General features: G+C 40.3%; 1 protein-coding gene across 14 annotated transcripts in view; it reads right to left on the bottom strand.

The window, feature by feature from the left end:
- The window catches only part of PTK2 (protein tyrosine kinase 2), a 312,007-nt gene that overhangs the window by 131,110 nt on the left and 158,232 nt on the right, over positions 1 to 22,665 (bottom strand). For all 14 annotated transcript variants that reach the window (XM_025214534.1, XM_025214537.1, XM_025214598.1 and 11 more), the window contains exons 6-7: positions 2,375 to 2,454; positions 1,004 to 1,066 (exon numbers count right to left, since the gene is read on the bottom strand). In XM_025214534.1, the coding sequence (XP_025070319.1) occupies positions 1,004 to 1,066; positions 2,375 to 2,454 (143 nt within the window). The remainder of the gene's footprint in view (positions 1 to 1,003; positions 1,067 to 2,374; positions 2,455 to 22,665) is intronic.

Here is a 22,665-nt window from a genome sequence, read left to right as displayed (position 1 = left end):
ACAGTGTGTTTTCCCTGGTATAAGGGGAAAGCATTGGTTTTGTAGTCTCATGTCATATAGATATATTTACTGGCAATAATTTTATTCCTTTTAAAAGAAGGGCTCTTTTCACAAAACATAAACAACTATTTAAATGCCCCTCAAAAGGACTTTTCAGCCACTTTTATTTTAAGTTAAATACCCAGAAACCGTGATTTTCAGTCCTGGACTGACCTTTTCACTGTGTTTTACACTATACTTTGCACCGTCTCTTCAGCAGAGAAGCATAATAAGTAGTTCAAGTCAGTTTTCACACATTGTTCCACTAACGCCAATGAAACCAAAACTGACCTTTAACATGGTTTAACAATCAGCTGTCTCCTCTGTAATTAAACGCAAAGCTTTTCAAGCACTCTTTCAAATTTGGATTGAAGTCATCTACCATATACAGTGTGATTATATGAACAAGTCAAATTTTAATACAAGGATCCTTCTTGGTTAAGTTTTGTAATGTGTGGACATGTAATAAAACCGCAAAAACAATATCCATTGAAAACACATACATAACAGAAACAAAGGAAAAATAAAACCACATCGTAGACATGTCAAGTAGCCAGTAAGTTACTAAAAACTCGGTGTCAATTACTCCTGTGACCGATTAATCTAACTATACACACAAAATCCATTTGAGAACAAAGAATTGTAGGGCTAGCCTAGTTGATCCCACATGCTTTAACAGAATACAAAAGACTTGCTATGAGAATGAACATCAGTGAGCTGAAACTATTAACAACCCAATTTATCTTGATCAGACAGAGCTAAATGACCTCTCACCACCTTAATAGGTTGAAAGGTCTGAAATGTATCAGGTGCAACAGTTTCACGTTTTTATTTAAATTAAGGCAGTCTTACTATCTTGACCTTCCTACAAAAGATAGAAGCGGAGCTTGCCTTCTTGTTGAACTGATCTTTATTTTCCCATACAAGAGGCTTTTCATGCCTCAAACTAAAATGCAATACTTACTCTAAAACTTCATAGTTGGACTTCTTTTCTAGTGCATTGCCCCTCATCTCCCCGTAGGATCTCCTAGTCAGGGAAAAAATATTTGCAAGCAACAATTATTGGATGAATTAGCCCAAAGCTATAATATTAATGCATTCAGAGCTTTCAGAGACTTACTACTGAAGACCCTTTACTTCAAATATTTATCAACATAGTATACTCTATTCCCATAGACTAGGCTTTTTTTTTTCTTTCTTGTAAAGTCATTTCATACACGGGACACTCAGAATCAAGTACATGTAGTTCCTTGAAAACAATGGAGAGAAATCTGATAGCCACAATGTGCTCAGTTAAAATCTTGGAGATGAGACTGGCTTAGGGAACTGCATAAATAAATCCATTACACTTTCTGAATCCAGGTGAAAGGAATTTTCAGTTCCACATAGGCAACTTTCATTTACTCATGAGTTACCATGAAGGCTGGCAGAAAGGAGTTCATGCCCTGGCTTAAATACTGACATGCCAATTCCTACTCATTGATAACCCTACTAAAATTAGCAATTTAATCCTGTTTTATTTCTTAAAATCACGGTTCAGTCTGTACTTCTCCTTTGTACTGTATCATCTTATTTACCATACATTTTTTATTGATCTTGTTACTTTAACTAATCTTCCTGTGGTAGACAACAGCAGGACTCAAATAATTATCAGAAGCCCAAGGTTCTCCATTACATAGTGAAAATACACTTCAAAAGGTATAAGGGGGTCATTTGTGTCAAGACTCTTGTAATCGGATAAATACACATTCACTTTCCCAGAGGCTTCTGTTTGTCAGTTTGACATAGGAAGAATTACATAAAGTATCAACACAGCTTACAAGGTTAGATCATTTAACCTTTCAGAAACTGCTCTGTAAAAATACTGGTGTTCTTAAATTAGCATTTTAAAAATCTTGAATATTAAGTCAAGAGAGAAAAGACAAATACTTAATACTTTATATTTAATTATGTTCTTCACCTATTTTATTTATAGAAGTATGGGGACATGAGACTATCTGACTTATTTTCCTCTGAATATTCTAATGTATTCTGTAGGCTGAAATATTCAGTTGCAAATATGCACCAAATAAAAGCAACATGAAAAGGCAGTTAATTGGAATTGTAGAATTCATCTGTAATAAAAAATACATTAGAAATAAGTTACTGTATAGTCTGATAATTTTTTTCTTTGAAATGATAAATTAATTTTCACTAGAATGCCATATAATATTTTATTCATATATATTGATCAGGGAATCAGGAAAATTATGAATTAAAAAACAGTTGCAAAATTAATGCATACCAGTATGTTAGAAACAAGATGAATAATAAATATGCAAAGTTATCAGCTTACCGGATTTCAAGGCAACCTAGCTTCAAAGCAATTTCCTGGTCCACTTGATCTGCTATTTCTAACATATAGTCATTTTTCACCTACAGTAAAATAAGTAGGTATGTGTCACATAAGGATAAAGTCAACGTTACTGAAGGTTGCTTCATTTGACCATCATATAAATTATTTGGTAAATTACTGTCCAAGCAATTTTGGATAGATCTTTGCCCTGGGAGTAAGTTTCCTGTATTTTGGCCTACTCCCATCTGCACGAGCAGAGAAAAGGTATGGTAGTGCTTTTTTTGGATTGTTTTTTGAATATAGGAGCTGAGCTCCTCAGAGAAATGTCCTTCTACTACAGCAAACTTCATATGATTTGCCTCTTGTTGTGTCTTTGTTATAGATATATATTTACTAATCAAAACGGTCACAAAGGCCAGGCTTAGTTGTGCATTTATATTTACACTCAATTTATGAACTTCAGTAAATGCACATGTCCACTTAGACAGGTAACTTTTTTTCCACTTGGCATGCGCCATCAGAATAACTGTGCACGTACATCAGACATACATGTTGGATTACTACTGTACAAAGAGATATGCATGGCCATGAGAAACTTATCCACCAATAACTGTAAATTAATGTTCAAAATAATAAGGACAATGCACCTCGTGCTCAGGCAGATTTCACCAAGTCTAATTCTCAAACACTACATACAAAAAGGAAAGACCTCTCAGTGAAAAGGATTGGAAAGCAGAAAAGAGTGCCCAAGAATGGCATTGTGGACCTGCTGTTCTGACTTCACTGTGAAAGGCATTCCTAAGACACGTCATTTCAAAAGAACAGCATGCGAACTTTTCCCGTCACGGTTCACACTGCATTTTAGCTGGTAATAACGTTGTAATCCTGTTATTGTCATGGCCAGGGATCCTGGTTTTCCCTGATAAAAAAATTGCAAATTCTTTGATCAAAAAAATAACAACTTCTCTGATTAGAACCCCCCAAATATGCGATTAAAATGAAAGCCCTCTCACAGCCCCCTGGCCCTGCTTGTGCTCCTCACTTGATATCACAAAACTCAGTGATCTCCCTGCAGATCAGGTATGAAGAGATGGTGTATGGTGAGGAGCCACACTTTCCAAAATGAGCTTTGATATAGCACTTATAATGATAACAAGCACTCGAAAACCCTGCCACTAATGAATCCTCTTTTAAAAGAAGGCAGAGATGATAGAACAACTAATATTTGGAGCATTAGAAAATATCCGTAAGTGTATATGGTGTAAATCTATTTTAACACGATCACTGAAAACCCTGGAAAAACACATGTTGTTATGGACTATTTAAGGTGAGAAAGAAAATAAATGCAAGAGCTCCAAGAATGTCAAAAAGCCTCTTGCATCTGGATGGTATTCAACATTTTCACAAAGAAAAAAAACCCTCTTAATCCCTCTTAGTGCAACTCAAATAAATACTGATCAGATAATAGGAATCTTAACATTAAAGTTTGAAATAATTGTTCTCATGAACGATTTATAACCATCCTTTGAATTAATTCACACATGTATCATAGTCATGACTCCTCATAGTGCGTGTATCTGTGTATAATAGTTTATTACATACACACAATGATAGTGTAAAATGAGATGACTTGCATTAAAAAATGAATATTTAGATTTGACAATACTTTTCACGTTCAACGTGCTTAAAGTTTAGAGATACCAAAGTATCTCTAGAGGGAAAAAACCTCTAGTTTATGTAGTATACCTGATTCCTAGAAAGAAATATGGATTTAAAATATCTTGGTAATCAACAATAGCTGTAAAACAGATACTTTCCCTGAAAGTTAGAATTTAATATACTATGCATTACAAAAAACTAAAGAATCTTTTAAGTTCCTAAAAAAAGTCTTATTACATCAACCTGATAAACATTTTTTGCTTTAAATGAAGACTCAGATCATCTACATTTTGTGAGATAATTTTCGTAATGGAACCCATGAACCAGGGGAACTGTCAACTACAATATTTTCTTTCAGATTAAGTGGTGTAATTTTTTGACTTATTTGAAGACAAAAAATTGTATAAAGAATTTCAGTGACTGAAGTTTTGGCTGCAACAGTCCATTCTCCACTTGTCAAAGGCACAGATTCACCAACTGCCTTCGTATTTGGGCTCCGGGAGGATGCTTAACTCCCAGCACTATAGAGCTCTCAGGAAACTGTTTTCCTAGGGAATATGATCTTCCATCTTGGACTAATTGGAGATATTGTCCTTAGAAAGGACAGGATGCATAAGCTTGCCCAGCATGAGTCTTTGCCTGTGAATTGTGGTAACATTTCTTTAGTCTCGAAAGCATCAGCTCTAAAGACACTGCAGCTCATCCAGAACACAGCAGTCCTCCTCCTTAGCAATATAGGCTGCAGACATCTCCTCATCTCTGCGCTCGACCAGTTCCCGGTAGCACCCGTGCACCAAGTCTAGAGTCTCAATCCTTATAGTCAAGCCTTTAAATGGTCTAAACTAGACTAACCAAAATGACCGCCTCATCTTTTGGAGATGTATTTGGTAGCCATGTTGATCTGAGACAAATATAAATGCAAAAGTCTCGAACTTGTGGTTCAGAGATGATACCTTTGATTAGGCCAACTAAGAAATTGCAAAAAAAATTTAAAAAATTAAAAAAAAATCTCTCTGTACAAAATGAAGTTTATTTTTCTACCTATGGGGACTTACCCCATCTTTAATTTTCCTTAAGCCTGAGGAAGGGTGTGTGAGCCCGAAAGCTTGCAAAGAAAGATAATATTTTTGTGATTTCTGAGTTGGTCTAATACTGTGGTTCCCAACCTTTTTTTGCTGTGACCTGCTGCTGGGAGTGAAGTGTGGCAGCAGCGGCGACCTGGGGACAGACACGGGGGAGCTCCCGGCATGCAGCGTGGCTCATTGTTTCTATGTGGCACTGCTGGCATTGTACCCGCAACCCTCATATGGGTCGCAAGCTGAGGCTGGGAACCACCGATCTAATAAAAGGTATAATCTCTGAACCAAGTTTTAGATGTTTGCATGCCTCATCTTCTAGCACCTCAACTGACCTCAATACCAGTTCCTGAGTTGTGTCAAAAGACAACAGGAGAAATGACTTCAGTTGGTGGGCTAGAGCTTGGCAGGAAATTCCTTTCAAGGGTATGAACAAGCAACCAATTTACTATGAAATTAGAAGGGGTGTGTGTGGGGGGGGAGCTACTATGTGTCAGCTGTTCCACAATAGCTGTCCATCTGCACACTCTTACCCTGCAGCAAATGGAAACTATATTATGGTAACTTAGCTCTCTTTCAGCAAGGAATGGAGGAGAAATCTCACAACAGATGCTGGTTTCCTAGGCTGCACTGACAAGTTTGTAAAAAAAAGTTTTCCCATCGCTGTAACTCCATTAATGCCAGCAATAGTGGGTGTTCTGGTGTGGACAAGAAAGCCCGGAGATAAGCACTTTGTCATCTGAATCCATCTGAAGCCAGGCTTCAAGAAAGAGTGGTTACACACTGGCAGCTGCTTGCCTGAACTAGCATTCTTACTTTCTCTTTCGATAGTAGGATGTTTTTCAAAAAGAAGCAGCCCTTGAACAAAAAAGGACTATATCTGATAGCACGGTGAGAAGCACAGGAAACAACCTAAATTCCTAGTTAACTTGGGATTCTTGTAGCTCAGCAGGGACTTGAATTTTTAAGTCAAAGACCCTGCACTGAAAATGTCAGGCCTAATTCCACTGCCTTTAAGCCAAGAGCTTTTTCTCATCCGCCCACATTACTACTATAATCACACTTTGAAGTATTTAGCTGGGGACTGCACAGCAATATATGATACTTGGTATTCTCTGAAGGCATAGCTACATAGGAAAAACTGCAAAGTTAAATAAGTTGAATTAAGGTATGAATTTAGACCCTATATATCCCTACATGGATGCTTGGATTCAGAAGTGAGTCAAGTTAAGAGAACCACGGCTACTTTTCTTCTGAATAGCATTCACGCAGGCTGCATACACCTGTGCAGATGATCTGGGAGAATTCTTCCAGGTTTGTTTTCTTGGTAGAAACCTTACCTGGAGACTGCTGCACAAACAGTTAAATGCTGAGCCCTGGGAGAGCTTGCAGTGCTGATGCTGCATGCACAGCCAGAGGGCCTTGGCGCACACATCTCTGCAGGCTCTGCAGACTTCCTCAGCCAGCTTGGAGACAAAACCGTAGCAGTGCACAGGGCAGCCTTGGCTGGCTGGCCCAGACTGCTTGGAGTCATTGTGTCTCCCTGCAGCACAATGTGAGATTATGAAGGAGGCGTGTTGTTCTGCTCTCTGCTCAGCTGGAGCAGACAGTTTTCCAGAGGGAGGGAGCAGAAGAGTGGGAACAAAGAACCCTGGGGTGCTGGAGGACTGTGCTGTGAGTGTATACAGACATTTGCTCTGTGTACAGGGTTGGAAGCCTGCTTAAAGAGAACTTTTATAGAGTTTTTCCAGGGAGTTATTTAACCCTGGTTGTTCCCAGGTAATTCCCCCCCTGCTCCAAGTAGCCATTTTTACTGTGGGAGAAAAATCCTGAACATCTGCACAATCATGGTTTCTCCTGGAAGAGTACTGACTCCCCCCAGGAGAAACTGAATGTCTGTACATGGCCACAGTTTTAACCAATTATAACCAACATATTTTACATTCAAATCTTCAGTTACTCCACTTACCTTTCCCAAGAGTTCTGCACAGATACACTCTGAGTTACTTCCTGAAAAGCTGATGGTTCAGCCCACTAAGCCCATTTATTATCCAAACTAAATTTCATCAACTCATTCACTTAGCTCTAATGGACTTTTTCAAAAGTCTTGTTTGGTTTTACCAACCTAAAGAGTTTTGTATCAGCAGCAAATTTCACCAGCTTGGTATGCATTTCCTCACTCCAGTCACTAATACAACGAACAGAATTTGTTCTAACACTGATTCCTGTGCTGCTTTCATATTAACACCTCTCCACTATGAAGAAAGTTGCTTATTAGTACTATTGTTTCCTATCACAACTACATTTTAATCTGCAGCTCCTTTACTTTACAGTATCTTATGAGATAATGTTTTCAAAAGGTTTTCAAAAAAGGCAGCATATCCATTATTGCACACATACTTTCCAAGGATGTTACAACAGAGAGACAATTTATTCTTGCCGAAGCTGTGCTGATTTGTTTTTTATCAGAGTCACATGGTAATGTTTTATATATGGCTCTACTTTTGGTTCCTTATTATACAGCTTCCAAGATTACCTTTAAGCCATTTGTTCCACAGAGCACCATGACAATATCTTCAGTGCTATACAAAGAGACGAAAGGCATGGTGACAGCCACAGGGAACTTACAGCCTGTAACCTACAGTTAATATCGCCAACTTCAACTGTTTAAAATTTTGGGTTCTTCTCCTTTGTCTTCTAGCTTTTGAACTTTCCAATAAAATTTTGATGACATATACCACTTTCCTCTGGAAACACAAGGGATAGAAGCCCACTTAAAAATTAAAGCAGAGATTTTCATGACTTGAAGAGCCAGGGTTTTAAGAATTTTAAGTGCAGACAGAAGTGACAATTATCACCTGATCTGGCCACAAAAAGCAGTTTACAGCTGTGACCAAACACAAGTGCATGGCTATAAACAGCTTAAAACATGGCCAATTGGGTGAAAATCTGATCTCTCATTGCATGAGGTATCAGGTAAAGATATTACACAATGCAGTGTCTTGTGTAACTTGTGTTTGCAGAGCTCCCAACCTGTCCCTGTTTTCAGAATGGGAGGGGGGAAAGGGAGCAGAGGGAGTTAAGTCTGGGGGCGTTTCTGGGGAGTTAAATCTGGGGGGGGAGGGGTAGGTGTATTGCAGCCTCCCCGCCTCCCCCAAGATGGGGGGGGCCTCTAATTCATCCAGCCCATCCTTCAGCACCGGTTGGGGAGCCCCAAGCGTGAGCTCCCTCTGCTCTTTCTCTCCTCCCATTCTGAAAACAGCGAGCATTGGCCGTTGCTATGGGAACCTGGCTGCAAGCTCCCAGCCTGCTGTTAGATTCCCCTCTCCTCAGTAACCAGCAGTGAACTTCTGTTTGGTCTGGGGTAACGGCATCACTCAGAGCGCTCTGCAGAAATCGTTCCGAGTTACAGCTGGGAGCTGCACCTCAGATCTTCTCCCTTTCCCCCCACCCCGTTCTGAAACAGGGACAGGCTGGGAGAGGAGGGGCCATTGTAGGCTGGCAACCAGCAGCTAGAGTCCTCCCCCCTGGAACCAACAGTGAACTTCTATTTGGTCTGGGGCATGATTCCTGCAAAGCTTTCTCAGTGGGGAGCTGCACTTCTGCTGGCACCTTACCAAATCTACAGCACTTTCTGGCAAAAAAATATATAGCTGTGGTCCTTCATAGTATACAGACTTACAGGTGACACGTGGGTTATGCATCCTTACTGTATTTTAATTTCTGAATGTAGTGAAGCATGCAAGAAAAACCACACACTGTAGGATTCTTGACAGTATAACTTGCAATACAGGACAACTGCCTAGGAAGGGCAATCAATCCTGTGCTCCAACTGTCCCTTTGCAGACAACAGAAGCAACACATCAGTAACAGAATTCATTGTAGACACTTTTAAGAAAAAAAACACACCTGGAAAAGGAAATATATTCATAGATGTTGCAAAATAACCATGCAAGTAAAAAGAAGGAATTTCAATTAACAAAATATAATAGCAGCATTTGCAAGCAAGGGAGGTAGAGCTATTTAAACACGTTGGGAGAGGGAAATAAAAAGGCAACAGGTTCCATCTGAAACTCAACACAAGCTGCAGTTTACTCAGTAGAGCCAAAGAGGTTCAGAACCTCTGTTCTTTCTTCCCCGTAGAAACTCGTATCAAAACACAATTTAACACAAGCTGATGAGAGACCAAAGCCTAAAAACAAAGGTGAATTTGACGGATAGATGAAATGTCTGGAGAATTTAAATGCACTAAAACTTCTGAGCTGAAGTACACTTGTGGAGAAACACAAATCACGCAACAAGAAATACATTCTAAAGGGTTCTTTTACCACTTAAAAATGACTTCTCTTATGCTGCAAACTTACACAATACTTTTTATGTCCCAAACACTTTACAATTGAAGGGTCTAATCAAATTGAATCTTACTACTGACTTAAATGGGGACTTGGAATTTGCTCCGAAGTCTGCGTGTATGGGTACGCGCACGTGCGTTTGCCACTGGTTGGCAACAAAGTATGTATAACAAGGATGACATATTTGTTACTGCAGAGATACCATTCTACACTGAGCCCATTTCTCTATATGGGGACAATAGCTTTCCTCCAATGTGTACCTCTTTTGCCCAGTAAAAATTCTTGGTTAGATGCCCCATGTTTGCTCATTCTTGCCTTTTCCAAACATAAGGCACAGCCTTTAAAATTCAATAAATCCAAGGGGGAAAAAAACCTAGCATCAGAATGGCTATCTATATTCTGTTTCCAATACCCAGATAGGAATAATGTATTCTCTCATTTTATTGAATTTGACCCACTCCTTTTTTTGGGATAGTAGGAGACCAAGACAGGAAGCAGTGCTCAAACTCAGAGAGGATATATAAACCGCTTAGAGCCTAACAAAAGCTCTTCTGTGTCACACAATACAGTGTAAAAAAATCCTCAGAAGTTAAATGGAGGAGACCTAATAGGTCATTAATCCAAGTCCCCTAGGCTAGTGCAAGAGATTTTCCTATAGCAGTTATAATTCATAATATTTTTAATGCTGACATTGTGCTTGGTGTGATACAAGATAAGCCCCCTGCCCTACAGAATACATGCCTAAAATACATGTAAATGATGCAAGATGCACTGGCAAAGCCAAGGTAAGAAAGCAAAACCCAAAGCTTTGAATGTTATGATTTTTGTTATTATGAGCTAAAGATTTATGGGCATAGATTCGTAGATATTAGGGTTGGAAAGGACCTCAGCAGATCATCAAGTCCGACCCCCTGCCCTGGGCAGGAAAGAGTGCTGGGGTCAGATGACCCCAGCCAGGTGCTTGTCTAGTCTCTTCTTGAAGACCCCCAAAGTAGGGGAGAGCACCACCTCCCTTGGAAACCCATTCCAGATTCTGGCAACCCTGACCATAAAGAACTTATTCCTGATGTCTAACCTAAATCTGCTCTCCGTCAGCTTGAGGCCATTGCTCTAGTTACTCCAAGGGGTGCCCTGGTAAACAGAGCATCTCTTATTCCTTGTTGTCTGCCTCCAGTGAATTTGTAGGTGGCCACAAGATCCCCTCTCAGCCTTCTCTTGCAGAGGCTGAAGAGATCCAGCGCCCTCAATCTCTCCTCATAGGGCTTTGCCTGCAGGCCCCTAACCCTATGAGGGACCCTCCAAGGTTGTCCACATCCCTCCTGAAGTGCGGCGCCCAAAACTGGATGCAGTACTTCCAACCACAGCCTGACCAATGCTGTACAGTGATCATACCTGTTTTCTCAAGGTCTAATGCTTTTACCACCACCTTTTTGGAGACTGTTGCAAAAGACCAATCATCACATTTCACTACATAAAACTTTTCCGCTAATTCTTAGTATTCATTTCCTTCCCTAATTTCACCCCACGACTTCTATTTTCCCCTAAAACAATTTCTCTGCTTCCTTACAGCCTGCACCTTTCAAAGGTGTCAGTAGGTGAAGCCATATGAAACTACATTTATTATGGGGTCTAGATCAATAGATAAGGATAATAGGTAGATACAGTATTATCTAGGAGTTCCTTATACTATTCTCCTGTTACAGATGAGTAGCTTTTCGTTTTCCCCCTGCATCCAGAATGGTCTCTACTGATCTCTTCCCCAGCTCTTGGGAAATCACTTAGCAGTACCCAGTCCTGTGGAGACAGACTGAGAAAATGCCATTAAGATGTAAAGTGCTATGATTGTTCTCATTCTTGCTTTATTTTTTAAATGGTGTTTTCTGCTTTAGCCTTTTGTAAAACAAACACCCTGTTTGAATATGATATCACAGTCTTTTCCATTAAGCAAAAAGAACCATCACTCAAGGCAATGTATGGAATGCAACTAATTTTGTGGAAAACAGAAGATATAGCATGTTTCTACTGATTAACTGCAACCTTAAAAGTATCCCCACATAATCTACCTGCCTGTCCCATATTTCTCTTACTTCCAAAACAGAATGCGCTGGCAAGGATAAAATTAATGAAACCTGCAGTCACCTCAAAAGCTCTGCAGCCCTCTGGTCTTAGCAATCAGGTTCCACAAATCATGACAACAAAAATGTCTACATTTGCTTTAGGATGCTGAAGTTGCAGGTTATAATGACTCAATGCTACGGTACAATTGTTCTGGTAGTAAATGGGGAAAGAAACTATGAAAATGTTACATCTTATTTAAATGAATCCAAGTGGTCTACTTTGCTAGTAGCTTGTTCCTTTTGTTCACATTTCTTATTGGCATTCCGCTCTACCAGGAAGTGCTTATCTAGACTTGCAGAGAAAAGACACATATTGAAAAAGCATTAAAGAAGAAAGTAGGCAACAGTGATTATTCTACCTGCAAAGAGAACATTAAAACTAAGCATCCCCCCTGTCTGTATTCCAAAAAGGTGTATTATTATTTTCTAAACTGTTTTACAATTGAAGAAAATTGCACTCTTTGGAACAGATGTGGTAATTTATTTTTATGTTTATACAAACCAAGCACAATGGAGCACTAAAGTCCGGCCTCTGAACTTGCATTAACAAAACGTAAACGTTACAGAATAATAACACTTGTAGTTCTGTTTATGCGTTTTCAGGCCGGTGAGAAAAAAAAATGTGCAAGGTAGAAAAAGGTGCAAGGTATGTTTTAACTGCAGATAGCCTACTTCAGTCTGGAAATCAAAGTCTAGCTTACTGCCAGTGGTGGGATGCAATATGTGAAAATCCAGATGTTTAGTATTAATGTGAATCTCCTCAAAGGCAGCACATTCAAAAGGAAGATCTTGCATTTGCCTAGAAGACCAAAATAAATTTTGCCTCCGTTTACTGAGGATAGGGTGAAATGACTCTTTCCTCTCTTCTAAGCAAAGGAAAATCTACAGAGCCCAGCATCTCAAATATTTGTAAAAGATTCACAGTCTTCAGGACCTGCCATCATTCTCTTACTTTTCTTTACTTGCTTCCTACTCTCAGGAGCAGCATGTGTCATAAACAGACTCCTCTCATCAGCCACAGATGCCTTGGTGGACGAACAGATGCTTTTAATGGAAGCCTGCTGCCACTTCTTCAGAAGGAAGGAGCAAGCTCCTGGTGACGTTTCCCTCTCTCCTATACCATTAGCCCCGTTCCCAGTTGCTAGCATGCATCACAACACCTAGGCATCCATAATCCCCCTTCTCACTTACATCCATCCCATCCAGCACTTAGAGCCATCTTACAGTCCGGACATAGGTCTCTGCCTCCAAACTAGATCTCTGAAAGTGGCCAAGGGTAAGGAATATCCTCCCTGATGTAGCGTATCAGTGCAAATATCTACACCATTTTATTGCTTTCCATTTCCTTCTGTCACGAAAAAGGCTGGGTCAAGGCACAGAAAATGGTAACTTAAATATTTACAGAGACTATCTTTCTTAGAGCTCACTTGAAGCTGTGCTAAGTCAGCTGGGGTGGGAATGCATTTTAAACTTCCAGATACTTTCTGCGCAAAAGAAGTGCTCATGTATGCTGTTAGGGGAGGGAAGACAAAAGGGTGATAGACAAAGAGGAAGCCATGAGGAGGCTTCTCATCCAACAGAGCTGGACAGCAGGAACAAGCAGCTGCAGAAGTGCAAGCTCTCAACCACTCTCATGGTGGGTACCAGACTTTTAAAACATTTTTCTTTACTTTTCAGCATAAGATGTGGATTAATGACTTTCCAACATAGTAACTTTTAAACAAGGAATAACTGTCAGATTTCCAGCAATATAACTGGTGAAAAATCTTAACTGGTATAATTTATCATCAAATTTGGGAGCAAGGTCCACATCTATGAACACCAAAAAATTAGGAAATACTTTTACTCCACGGCCATGACACATGATCTAAGCAGAAGAAATCCACTACAGGCCTGACATTTTACCTACCAGCTGCTCCTTTTCACAGCCATCTGTTTCATTCGCACACACATGATATTTTGCAAAAATATTCACCGAGGCTGTGATAGACTACAACACTTAGCAAAGACAACATAGGGGAATCAGATTAAGATTCAGTTTAGGTATTGAACTCTTTTTTCATTCAGTCTATGAATAGAAAGTTTCTATTTGTGCCACACTAATAGATTCTGATATTACCTTCCTTATATAACACAGAAAAGAAACTATTAATAAAGGGATCACAACAATATGTTATTTAATTATGCTTCAAATTAATTTCCCTTTAGAAATTCTTTAATATCTGGAATCAAGTGCACCATCTCAAAACGTACTGTAGAGCAACTAACTCACAACCTCTACGCAGGCTATCTAATGATGTTTCATATCAGCAAGGAATTTCCCACAGGAAATTTCCACTTTTTCAGGGGCATGGTTTTAAGATAAGAAGCAGTCCATTTTTTTCTTTGCTTTACTTTTATGTCTATGACCCACTTATGTGAGATTACTTTTTCTGTAAGCAAAGTTTTGAGAACTTGCATTTTAAACCTAATGTACAGGAAGACTCATAAAACAGAAAATTTGAAGTGTACTGAAATAGTCAACAACACACACAAATGAGTCTTTTTGCACCAAAAATATTAGGCAATATAGGGATCATAACTAACTTAGTATAAAGAAGGAAGGGAAGAAGAAGATGGCAACACTTCTCATAAAGTCCAAAGATTTCAAAGTATTTCTAGGGACATAATGAAGTAGCCTGCATGTGTCTAGTTAAAGTGAAATCAATATAAGAAAAAATGATGGATTTTTAGTATGAGCCACTCATATAAACACTGTTATACATTGTGACCATTACAGACCATACCAAAATATATAAACCATTTCCAAAGCTGCCCGTCTCTCCTGCCACCGGATTGAATGTAGTTTAGGACTGGTTCAGTATTATTTTTGCTGGTAGGTTCCAAACCCAGAGATGAAGGCTTTCCTGATCACGGTCTTAGTTCTTAACGTACGCTTGCCTTTCAGAAGAAGCAATGTTATTAATTCTAACAAATTTGGCATTTTATAAAAGAAGAGACCAACAGCATTAACTCTTTTTGTAGCTTACCAGTTTATAGATCGGGGCTGTCCAACTGGTGGCCCACAGGCCATATACAGCCTGCGAGGAGTTAACATGCAGTCCCCAAGCTCCCACCTGGCCACTGCTGCCCTCAGGTCTCACAGGTCCACCTCCCTCCTGCTTCTGCTGTCTGACACAGCTCCAGGAGGTGGGCACAGGCAGGGCAGCACAGCACGACCTACAGTGCAGGGGGCACTGGCAACCACGTGTAGGAGGGGAACTCGGGGCTGGGCAGTCAAAGGTGAGACAGGATGCCACAAAGTGCAGCAGGCAGGTGCTGATGCACCAACCTGTTGTGGAAGGGGAAAACACCCACAGGGCAGGATGGAGGGGAGCACCCATGCACATGTGGTGTGGGGGAGAGGAGTGCCCATGCACGCGTGCTGTATGAGGAGGAAGTGGATGGTGCAGGGGCGGATTGGAGAAGCACTCATGTGCCTGTGACATGTAGCGCAGCAGGGGCCCTGGGTACCATGGCATTTGAGCTCTGCTGGTGTGGTCCATGAGGCCTAAGTGGCCAGAGGCTGTACAAGTTGGACAGTCTTGCTACAGATTCATTAATGAGATTAACAGATGGTAAGGCCATAGGGGACCATGATGGTTATCTAGTCTGATAGCTGCAGAGCTTCCCTAAGTTACCTGGCGACATGAAAATATCCTGCTCAACACATCATTTGCTCTTTGTGTTCATTCATATATGTATCTGCTCACTTTTATGACAAATATTTGTCTACTCTTATCACTCCCGTCAGCACAGCCAAAGCAACCCAATTGGAACCCATCAACAGTTACATTTCTTGATGATTTATATATCGCCAACAGGCTCGGCAAATAAATCACAACTGGTGAGTATTAAACAGAATTTAAAATCAAGAAGCATCATCAAGAAGGCCAAAATGCTGCAAGTCCTGCTTGGCCTTTGGAAGAAAGAAGTAGGTTACAACTATAACGATTCTAAATCTTTGATTAATTTACATACTTCCTGAACATAGTGCAGCTCCCTTTCAGTAGTATTTCTCTTTTTTTTCCACTCTTTAGGAAAATCAAATAAAATTAATCAAAGCAATTTTATTGCTAAACTATAAATGAAGTAATATAAATGTCAAAGACAAAAACATAGTAAAAAATTCACTGGAATCATTCAGGTCTGCCTCCCTGTGACAGCCCTCCCTCTTGCCTCAAGCTCCCACCCTACCTGTAACTCCACCCCAGTTATGAAGACCCCAGTTAAACTTACCAGTTTGCAGGACTTCCTTCTAGCTATATATATATTAAGCCTTTCCACAGCAATACCAGTCTAAAAAGCTGATCTTTTTCCCCTAACGTACGTGACACTAATGAAACCACTGAATTTGGTTTTGCTTGGCACCCAAAACCAAATAATAGTAGGAAAATTATTCTGTACTGTAAACTTAACAACTTGGCCAACAATACAGCCTGTTCCAGGGCTGGACACAGGCATGGGCAAACTGGGCAGCCGCCCGGGGTCTGGACAAAAAGCGGGCCCAAAAGTGATAATTTTGTTTCTGTTGTCAGGTTATTATTATCATTATCTCTGCCGAACAGGGGCCCAATACTAAAAGTTTGCCCAGGGCTGCCAGGAGCCTAGGTATGGTGCTGGTCTGTTCTACTGGTACAGTGGCAAACAAAGCGGGTCCTGGCCATTATAATTGTTCTAGGCACTAAAATACTACAAATAATATATGATCATTTCAAGAGACAAATACTTGGTGCTTTCTCCTCGTTCTGTTATAGCACACTACTGTACTGAAAAGCTGGCACATTTCACTGAAGAGAAAGCACTACGTACTTCACTGCAAGGCAGTCACCACAATACAATTGTTTGTATGAATGTCACATGCATGTCATAAGCTTTAAAACCTTTTCACAACCAAGTCAATGCCAAGTTACCAGGATTAATTTCCTGCTGGACCCTGGGTTTTCCTGTCCAAGCACTGACTACTTTGACCTTCTTTAGGCTGAGCTATGTCAAGATTCGAGCCCCAGAAGCCAGAACTGCAAAACCTTAGGAATAAACTTATAGTTTTATGTTCTTAATTTTGTTTGCTCCCCTTTGAACGATATGCACAGAAGCCCAAAGTGTGCAGATTTTCAAATGTGTTTTGTCTACCTCTTCACTACCTGCATGTGCCTGCCCTCCCCCCCACACTCACCCTTATGCTACCAGATAATATAAGAGTCATTACAGATGACAAGTCCACATTAGGCAAAATTAAAGCTTCAGTCTTTTCTAGCAGTTAAAAGCACAGATTCTGCATTAGGATAACATTCATCTGCCATCTGCCCTCAGCTCCTCCTCCCCCTCTTCTGAGGTCAGAGTTGCTATATCAACTGGAGTTGATCTTTGACATCCCTCACCAATTTTGCAATCCCCTGTGTTAATAATAAGGGCATTAGAGATTAGGAAAAAATCAACTCTTGAAAAGGTATTGTTTGGGGGCAGAATGGCTAAAAATTATCCCTTCTGTCAGGGTGGGCAGCTCTCCAGATGTCAGTGTAATACGCACTTCTGCTACTCGAGTCTTTGATAAAGTAGGTCTATACACTAGGGAACCATAAAGTACCCAACCTACTGGGCATGCTCAGCAAACGGCTAATTTTATGCCGTCTCTCCTCCCCTTGTGGAAGTTCACTTTTCTAGTCTAAATTAGCACCGTGACTCAGATGCTCTCAATTTCTTGTCCAATGTTTTATGCATTTGACCTATTAATTAGAGTAACATAAGAACATCTCTTATCTGGATGAAGATGTGCAACATGAAAGGTATAGACTATATACATACGTGAATGAGCAAACACACAGTTATGGTTTCCACAGATGTCATGCCTAGGTCTTCTACAAACCTAAAGAATGGGACACTGTAGGAGCTGATGCAGTCTCCTATCAGTTGGAATTAGCATTCTGCTACTGTCACCTTTATCATTCCCGACCAGAAAAAGATCATTAAGCCACTTTCAGAACTAGAGTGGATAGGCACAATTTTAAAATCAAAGCACGCCTTTACTGCAGGACTGAGTATGACTACGTACCTAGGAAATAGCAGACAGACACACATTTGACCACTAGCATATTGCAAAAAAAGGGTGTGTTATCGAAAAGCAGAAGCATTTTATACAGCACATTCAAGAGGTATAAAATTATTACTACATAAATCAAAGCTTATGATGGAAGGATGACATAAGGACATTTTTTAAATGACCAACTGCTACTGTAATATTAATTTTCAAATATAAAGATTAATTTTCAGGCTCCAGAAACTTTAACCTCCACAAAATGATATTTAACTGATAATTGTCCTTACAAGCTGTTACCAGCAGACAGGTAATGTTTAGCTTGATTTACCTTTTTAGTTTTTAAGCAGCTGCTATCCTCATATTTATTACTGCTTCCCTTTAGGGCATACTTTATGTGTTAACCATTAGCCCTTTATGCACACTTTTTTAATGGGGATCAATGCAGGCCACGAGTTCTTTTTCAGATGTCCTTGATTTTCTTTTGAGTTTTTACTGTCATCAAACAACAATGTCATTTGGTTCAGGGCTCCTGAGGTCAATCCTTCATTAAGCTAACATCTCATCTAAGAAGCCCTATTCTACCAGCTTTCTGCCAGCATTTCTACTTTTAAATATGCTCTAGCTTCTGCAACTAAGGTTCAAAGATGAAGCTGTTAAATTATTTGAAACTTTTGTAACATTTCATAGATTTCATAGACATCAGGGCTGGAAGGGACCTCGGAAGATCATCGAGTCCAGCCCCCTGCCCAAAGGGCAGGAAGTCAGCTGGGGTCATAGGATCCCAGCAAGGTAAGCATCCAGTTTCATCTTGAAGGTGTTTAATGAAGGCGCTTGAACCACCTCCGGTGGCAGGCTGTTCCAGACCTTGGGGGCTCGGACAGTAAAGAAGTTCTTCCTTATGTCCAGCCTGAAACGATCTTGAAGTACTTTGTGACCATTCGACCTCGTCATCCCTTGGGGCGCTCTGGTGAACAAACGTTCCCCCAGATGCTGGTGGTCACCCCGATAAACTTGTAGGTGGCCATCAGATCACCCCTGAGCCTGCGCTTTTCCAGGCTAAAAAGCCCCAGGGCTCTCAGCCTGTCATCGTAGGGTCTGCTTCCCTGACCTCTGATCATGCGCGTGGCTCTTCTCTGGACTCTCTCAAGCTTCTCCACATCCTTTTTGAATTGTGGAGCCCAAAACTGGACACAGTACTCCAGCTGCGGCCTCACTAAGGCTGAGTACAGGGGGAGAATGATGTCCTGGGATTTGCTTGAGAAGCATCTATGGATACAAGCCAGCGTTTTGGTCGCTTTACTAGCCGCCGCATCGCACGGCAACATTCTTGCCTCTCTCACAATTTCTGAACTATCACAGCTACAAACTCCTTGCTCTGTAATGTTCTTGAAAGCAAGAAATACTGTAAGTCTTAAATATGGTATTTTACTTTGGATAAGAAATTTCCCTATTACAGGATGTAAGATACTGATTTTCATTTCAGAAACAGAAGTATTTTAAGCACTTTAAAACTACATTTGTTCCTCAGAGACATTATTGTGTTAGCTGTTCAGACATTACAAAGTACATCTGCAGCTGCCAGAAGCTTCTTATTAATCCAAAACTATGTTTCTAAGTACTCTTTTTTTGGAAAAAATATCAAAGCATATTTTTGTCACATTAAGTACCACTACTAAATCTCAACACCAAATCAGGCTACTGTATTGAATATTATTTTAGAATGTCTCATTATAGTGTTAGATGCCTCAAAAGGAAATATTTAAAAGCAAAAAAAGGACATTTTGTGAAGTTAACGCTCCTGAAATGCTAATTTAGCCTCTAAAGAAATGCAGTAGATTAGGAGCATTTAGAAGGAAAATATGGCATATTGTATCGTCAGGGTACCCTTAAGTGTACATAACTGATAAGTAATGAGATAAATTACAAATGGACATCTAAAATGTCCACAGTTGATATTTTTCTTTTTCTGTCTGCATGGATTTAATGATACTCTTTACACTGATAACTCCCAAATCTACATCGTTCCTTAACCAAGCCTCTCTCATGTCCGATTAGATAAGCCAGGCATGACCCTAAATTCAACATGGTCAACACAGAACTCACCCTTTCCCCAACCCCCGTATTTTCTCCAGGGGCAGAGATTACGGCTGTGGGGGAAGATTGTGGTTCCCACCTCCCAATACCATGTTCATTCCTCTCAGTTACATTAGAAAAAATATGATTCAAAAGTTTTTCTGTATTCTTTTCAGAGCTGACTCTACATTTGGAAACACAGGCACTGACCCTAAGCTACCTGAGAACAGTATATCCTCCTTTTTTTTTTAACCCGCCACTCATTTCACCAAGAGCTTCTTTTTATTAATAGAGCATGAAAGGAGGGCCTTTTTATATGTGAATTCAATAAAACGGCCTCTAGCCATTGCAGCATAAACAGTTATGATTTGCTATGTCGCATCAAATGTAACCCTCTGCTCAGCTTGCTGCCGTGATGACTTGGGAAATTTTACAAAATAAAGGCAGCCTGAGAGTGACACCTACTGCTAAGGCTGCCGGACACCTCTCCATCATAAGGCCCTATTTTATCAAATTTTAATCACGTGCCTGTTTGCAACACTGGGAAGGGGATGGTGTCTGATTGAGGAGGTTTTCTAGTTTTTTTTAATGGAAACATGCCATTTTTGGCCACAATAAAATATCTGGCAACCTGTTCTGTGAAAAACTCTATCACCCTGACATGTCTGAACATGGACGGTTGGCAAGGGTTGGCTCTTTCGTGCCATGAAAGTTTGCCCGTATCTGGCTGAGTTACAAATCACCATAAAAATCATGTGCTTAGCAGAGACGTAGATTTGTAATAGCTGAATTCTCCAAAGAACCCGCCCCACTGAGCATGTTCTAGCTTACTGCTAAGTGGGACGCAGCACAGCCCAGTTATGGTTTTAGCTAATTAAAAGACTAAGAGAAGGAGCCAGAAGAACGAGGGAGGGGTGGAGGAAAACCAACATGCACTGGACAAGGAGCAACTGGCACTAAGTGCCACTGGGGATAGGGAACGCAGGAGAGGAGGTGGGACTGGAGGCAGGGCTGGGGAAACACTGATACTGGCTAGGCAAGCAGAGTCGGGAAGGCATGGGAAACGGGAAGATTGGAAATGGTTGGGAAAGAAGAGTCTTGAAGAGACTGGGACTAGAAGAAACTGGAAAGGGAGAGGTCAGAAGAAGTAGGGCTGAATGGGGCCATGCTTGAGGGGAAGAGGCAGACGAATCTACGCCCATTACAACTTGGAGTGTAGCCCAAGATTCCCGCGTCTCGCTGTTCCTCTGCAGGCCACAAATTTGTGAAGCCCACCAGAAAAGTGTGTTGCATCCTTTTTATAGCTGGTCTCCCCAGAACACGACAATCCCTGCTGAAGACAGTTACTCTGTTAGCTCAAGTGCAAAAGGCCTGTGTGTGCACCCAATGTTTTTAACCTAGGTGAAGGCCCGTGGGAGTACATGAGGCCACAGGATGAAATTTCTATTTTTTCAGATGCTCTTTTAAAAACCTAGCAAACCACATGCAAAAACGACATGAAAGGCCATTATGACAGCTGAAATTTCAAGCCCTCAAAAGGCAGGAAATGCCAAAATTATTTTTTCCACTGATGTCTGCCTCATTCAGAATAGAAAGTTTACTAAATGAACAGCTATCTACCATGTATTTATTTAATCCTCCCTGTTCAAAATACAACACGTGGCTCTGTTTTATTTGCTATACAGTACCAAGACCCTGCTCTGAAGACAGAATTAGCAATGCCCAAGAGAAAATGACCATGCTGTTCCAAAGATGTCAAACTTTCCCTCTTCACAAGGTCCATAAAATAACAAAAATGCTCTACTTATATACAAGGAAGAGATTTTCACTGAGAGAGGTTAAGCATTGGAACAGGTTCCCCAGGAATCTCCGTCCTTGGAAGCTTTTATGAGATGGTTAGACAAGCACTTAACTGGGATGCTTTAGTCAGGGATGATCCTTTAAAAGCAGGGATTGGCCTAGATGATTTCTGAAGTTCCTTCCATCTCTACTCTATGATTTTATGGTCAACCTATAATCAAGCCTCAAATAATCCTGACTTCCACTTGCAGTACAATGTCTGCCACTTATCAGAATCACACCAGGCACATTACTATTGATTCTAATAACCAGTGATTCTAATAAGCATTGGACAAAACATAAGACAAATAAAAAGTCTGTGCCGAGACCCATCAAGAAACTGGGTACATTTTTGGTACTTCATTGTATTTTTCTAATCTATTACAATAAGTTTACAATCATCCTGCAACCTAGCTGTGTAGTGCATACCCACCGGCACTGTAAACTGAAGCAGATTTAATTCTAAAAGCCAGTAGAAAAAAGCTTGTATGCATAGATTATGGGTTAAGATTTTGATTCCAATAACTGGCTGATTCTATAAAGTGAGTTTCTAATAAGTGACATAAAATGCTGGTAGCACAAAGCTTGTGGCATATGGTTTTGGGGCTGCGATTCTAACATGCAGCTGATTTTACTAAGAAGCAGAATAATTAAATATGCCATATAATACCAAATTAGATCATTTTCAATATTAATTTTCATACGTTTAGTGCACTTAACCCTTTGGATCCTTTTGTTGGTTAAATCTCCCCAGGCATTTTGCAAGGGCATTAGCAGTTTGATGGCTCCATCCACAGTTATCGAGTTAGATTCATGCAAATCAAAGTCTAATTACACAAACCCCTTCTAGCATTTCACTCCACTTGTTGCCTTATTCCACACTATTTTATCTCATGCACTGTAGCCTTCTTATGATGAAAGTCTAACATTTAGATAATGTCATGATGATAATAATAAGGCCTCATAACATCTTGGAAACAAAGGGTTTTAGCTGTGGGCAGAATCTGGTCCTCTACTTCTGATAACGATGCATCAGACAAGCACTGCATCATGACAGTGAGGCAAGCTAGCATTTGCAGAACTGTTACAGAAGAGTGAT

This window comes from Alligator sinensis, unplaced genomic scaffold, assembly GCF_000455745.1.
Source record: "Alligator sinensis unplaced genomic scaffold, ASM45574v1 scaffold721_1, whole genome shotgun sequence".
NCBI classification, from domain to species: Eukaryota; Metazoa; Chordata; order Crocodylia; family Alligatoridae; genus Alligator; species Alligator sinensis.
Note: the sequence above shows the minus strand (reverse complement) of the source record. Positions and strands in the feature narration are given on the sequence as shown.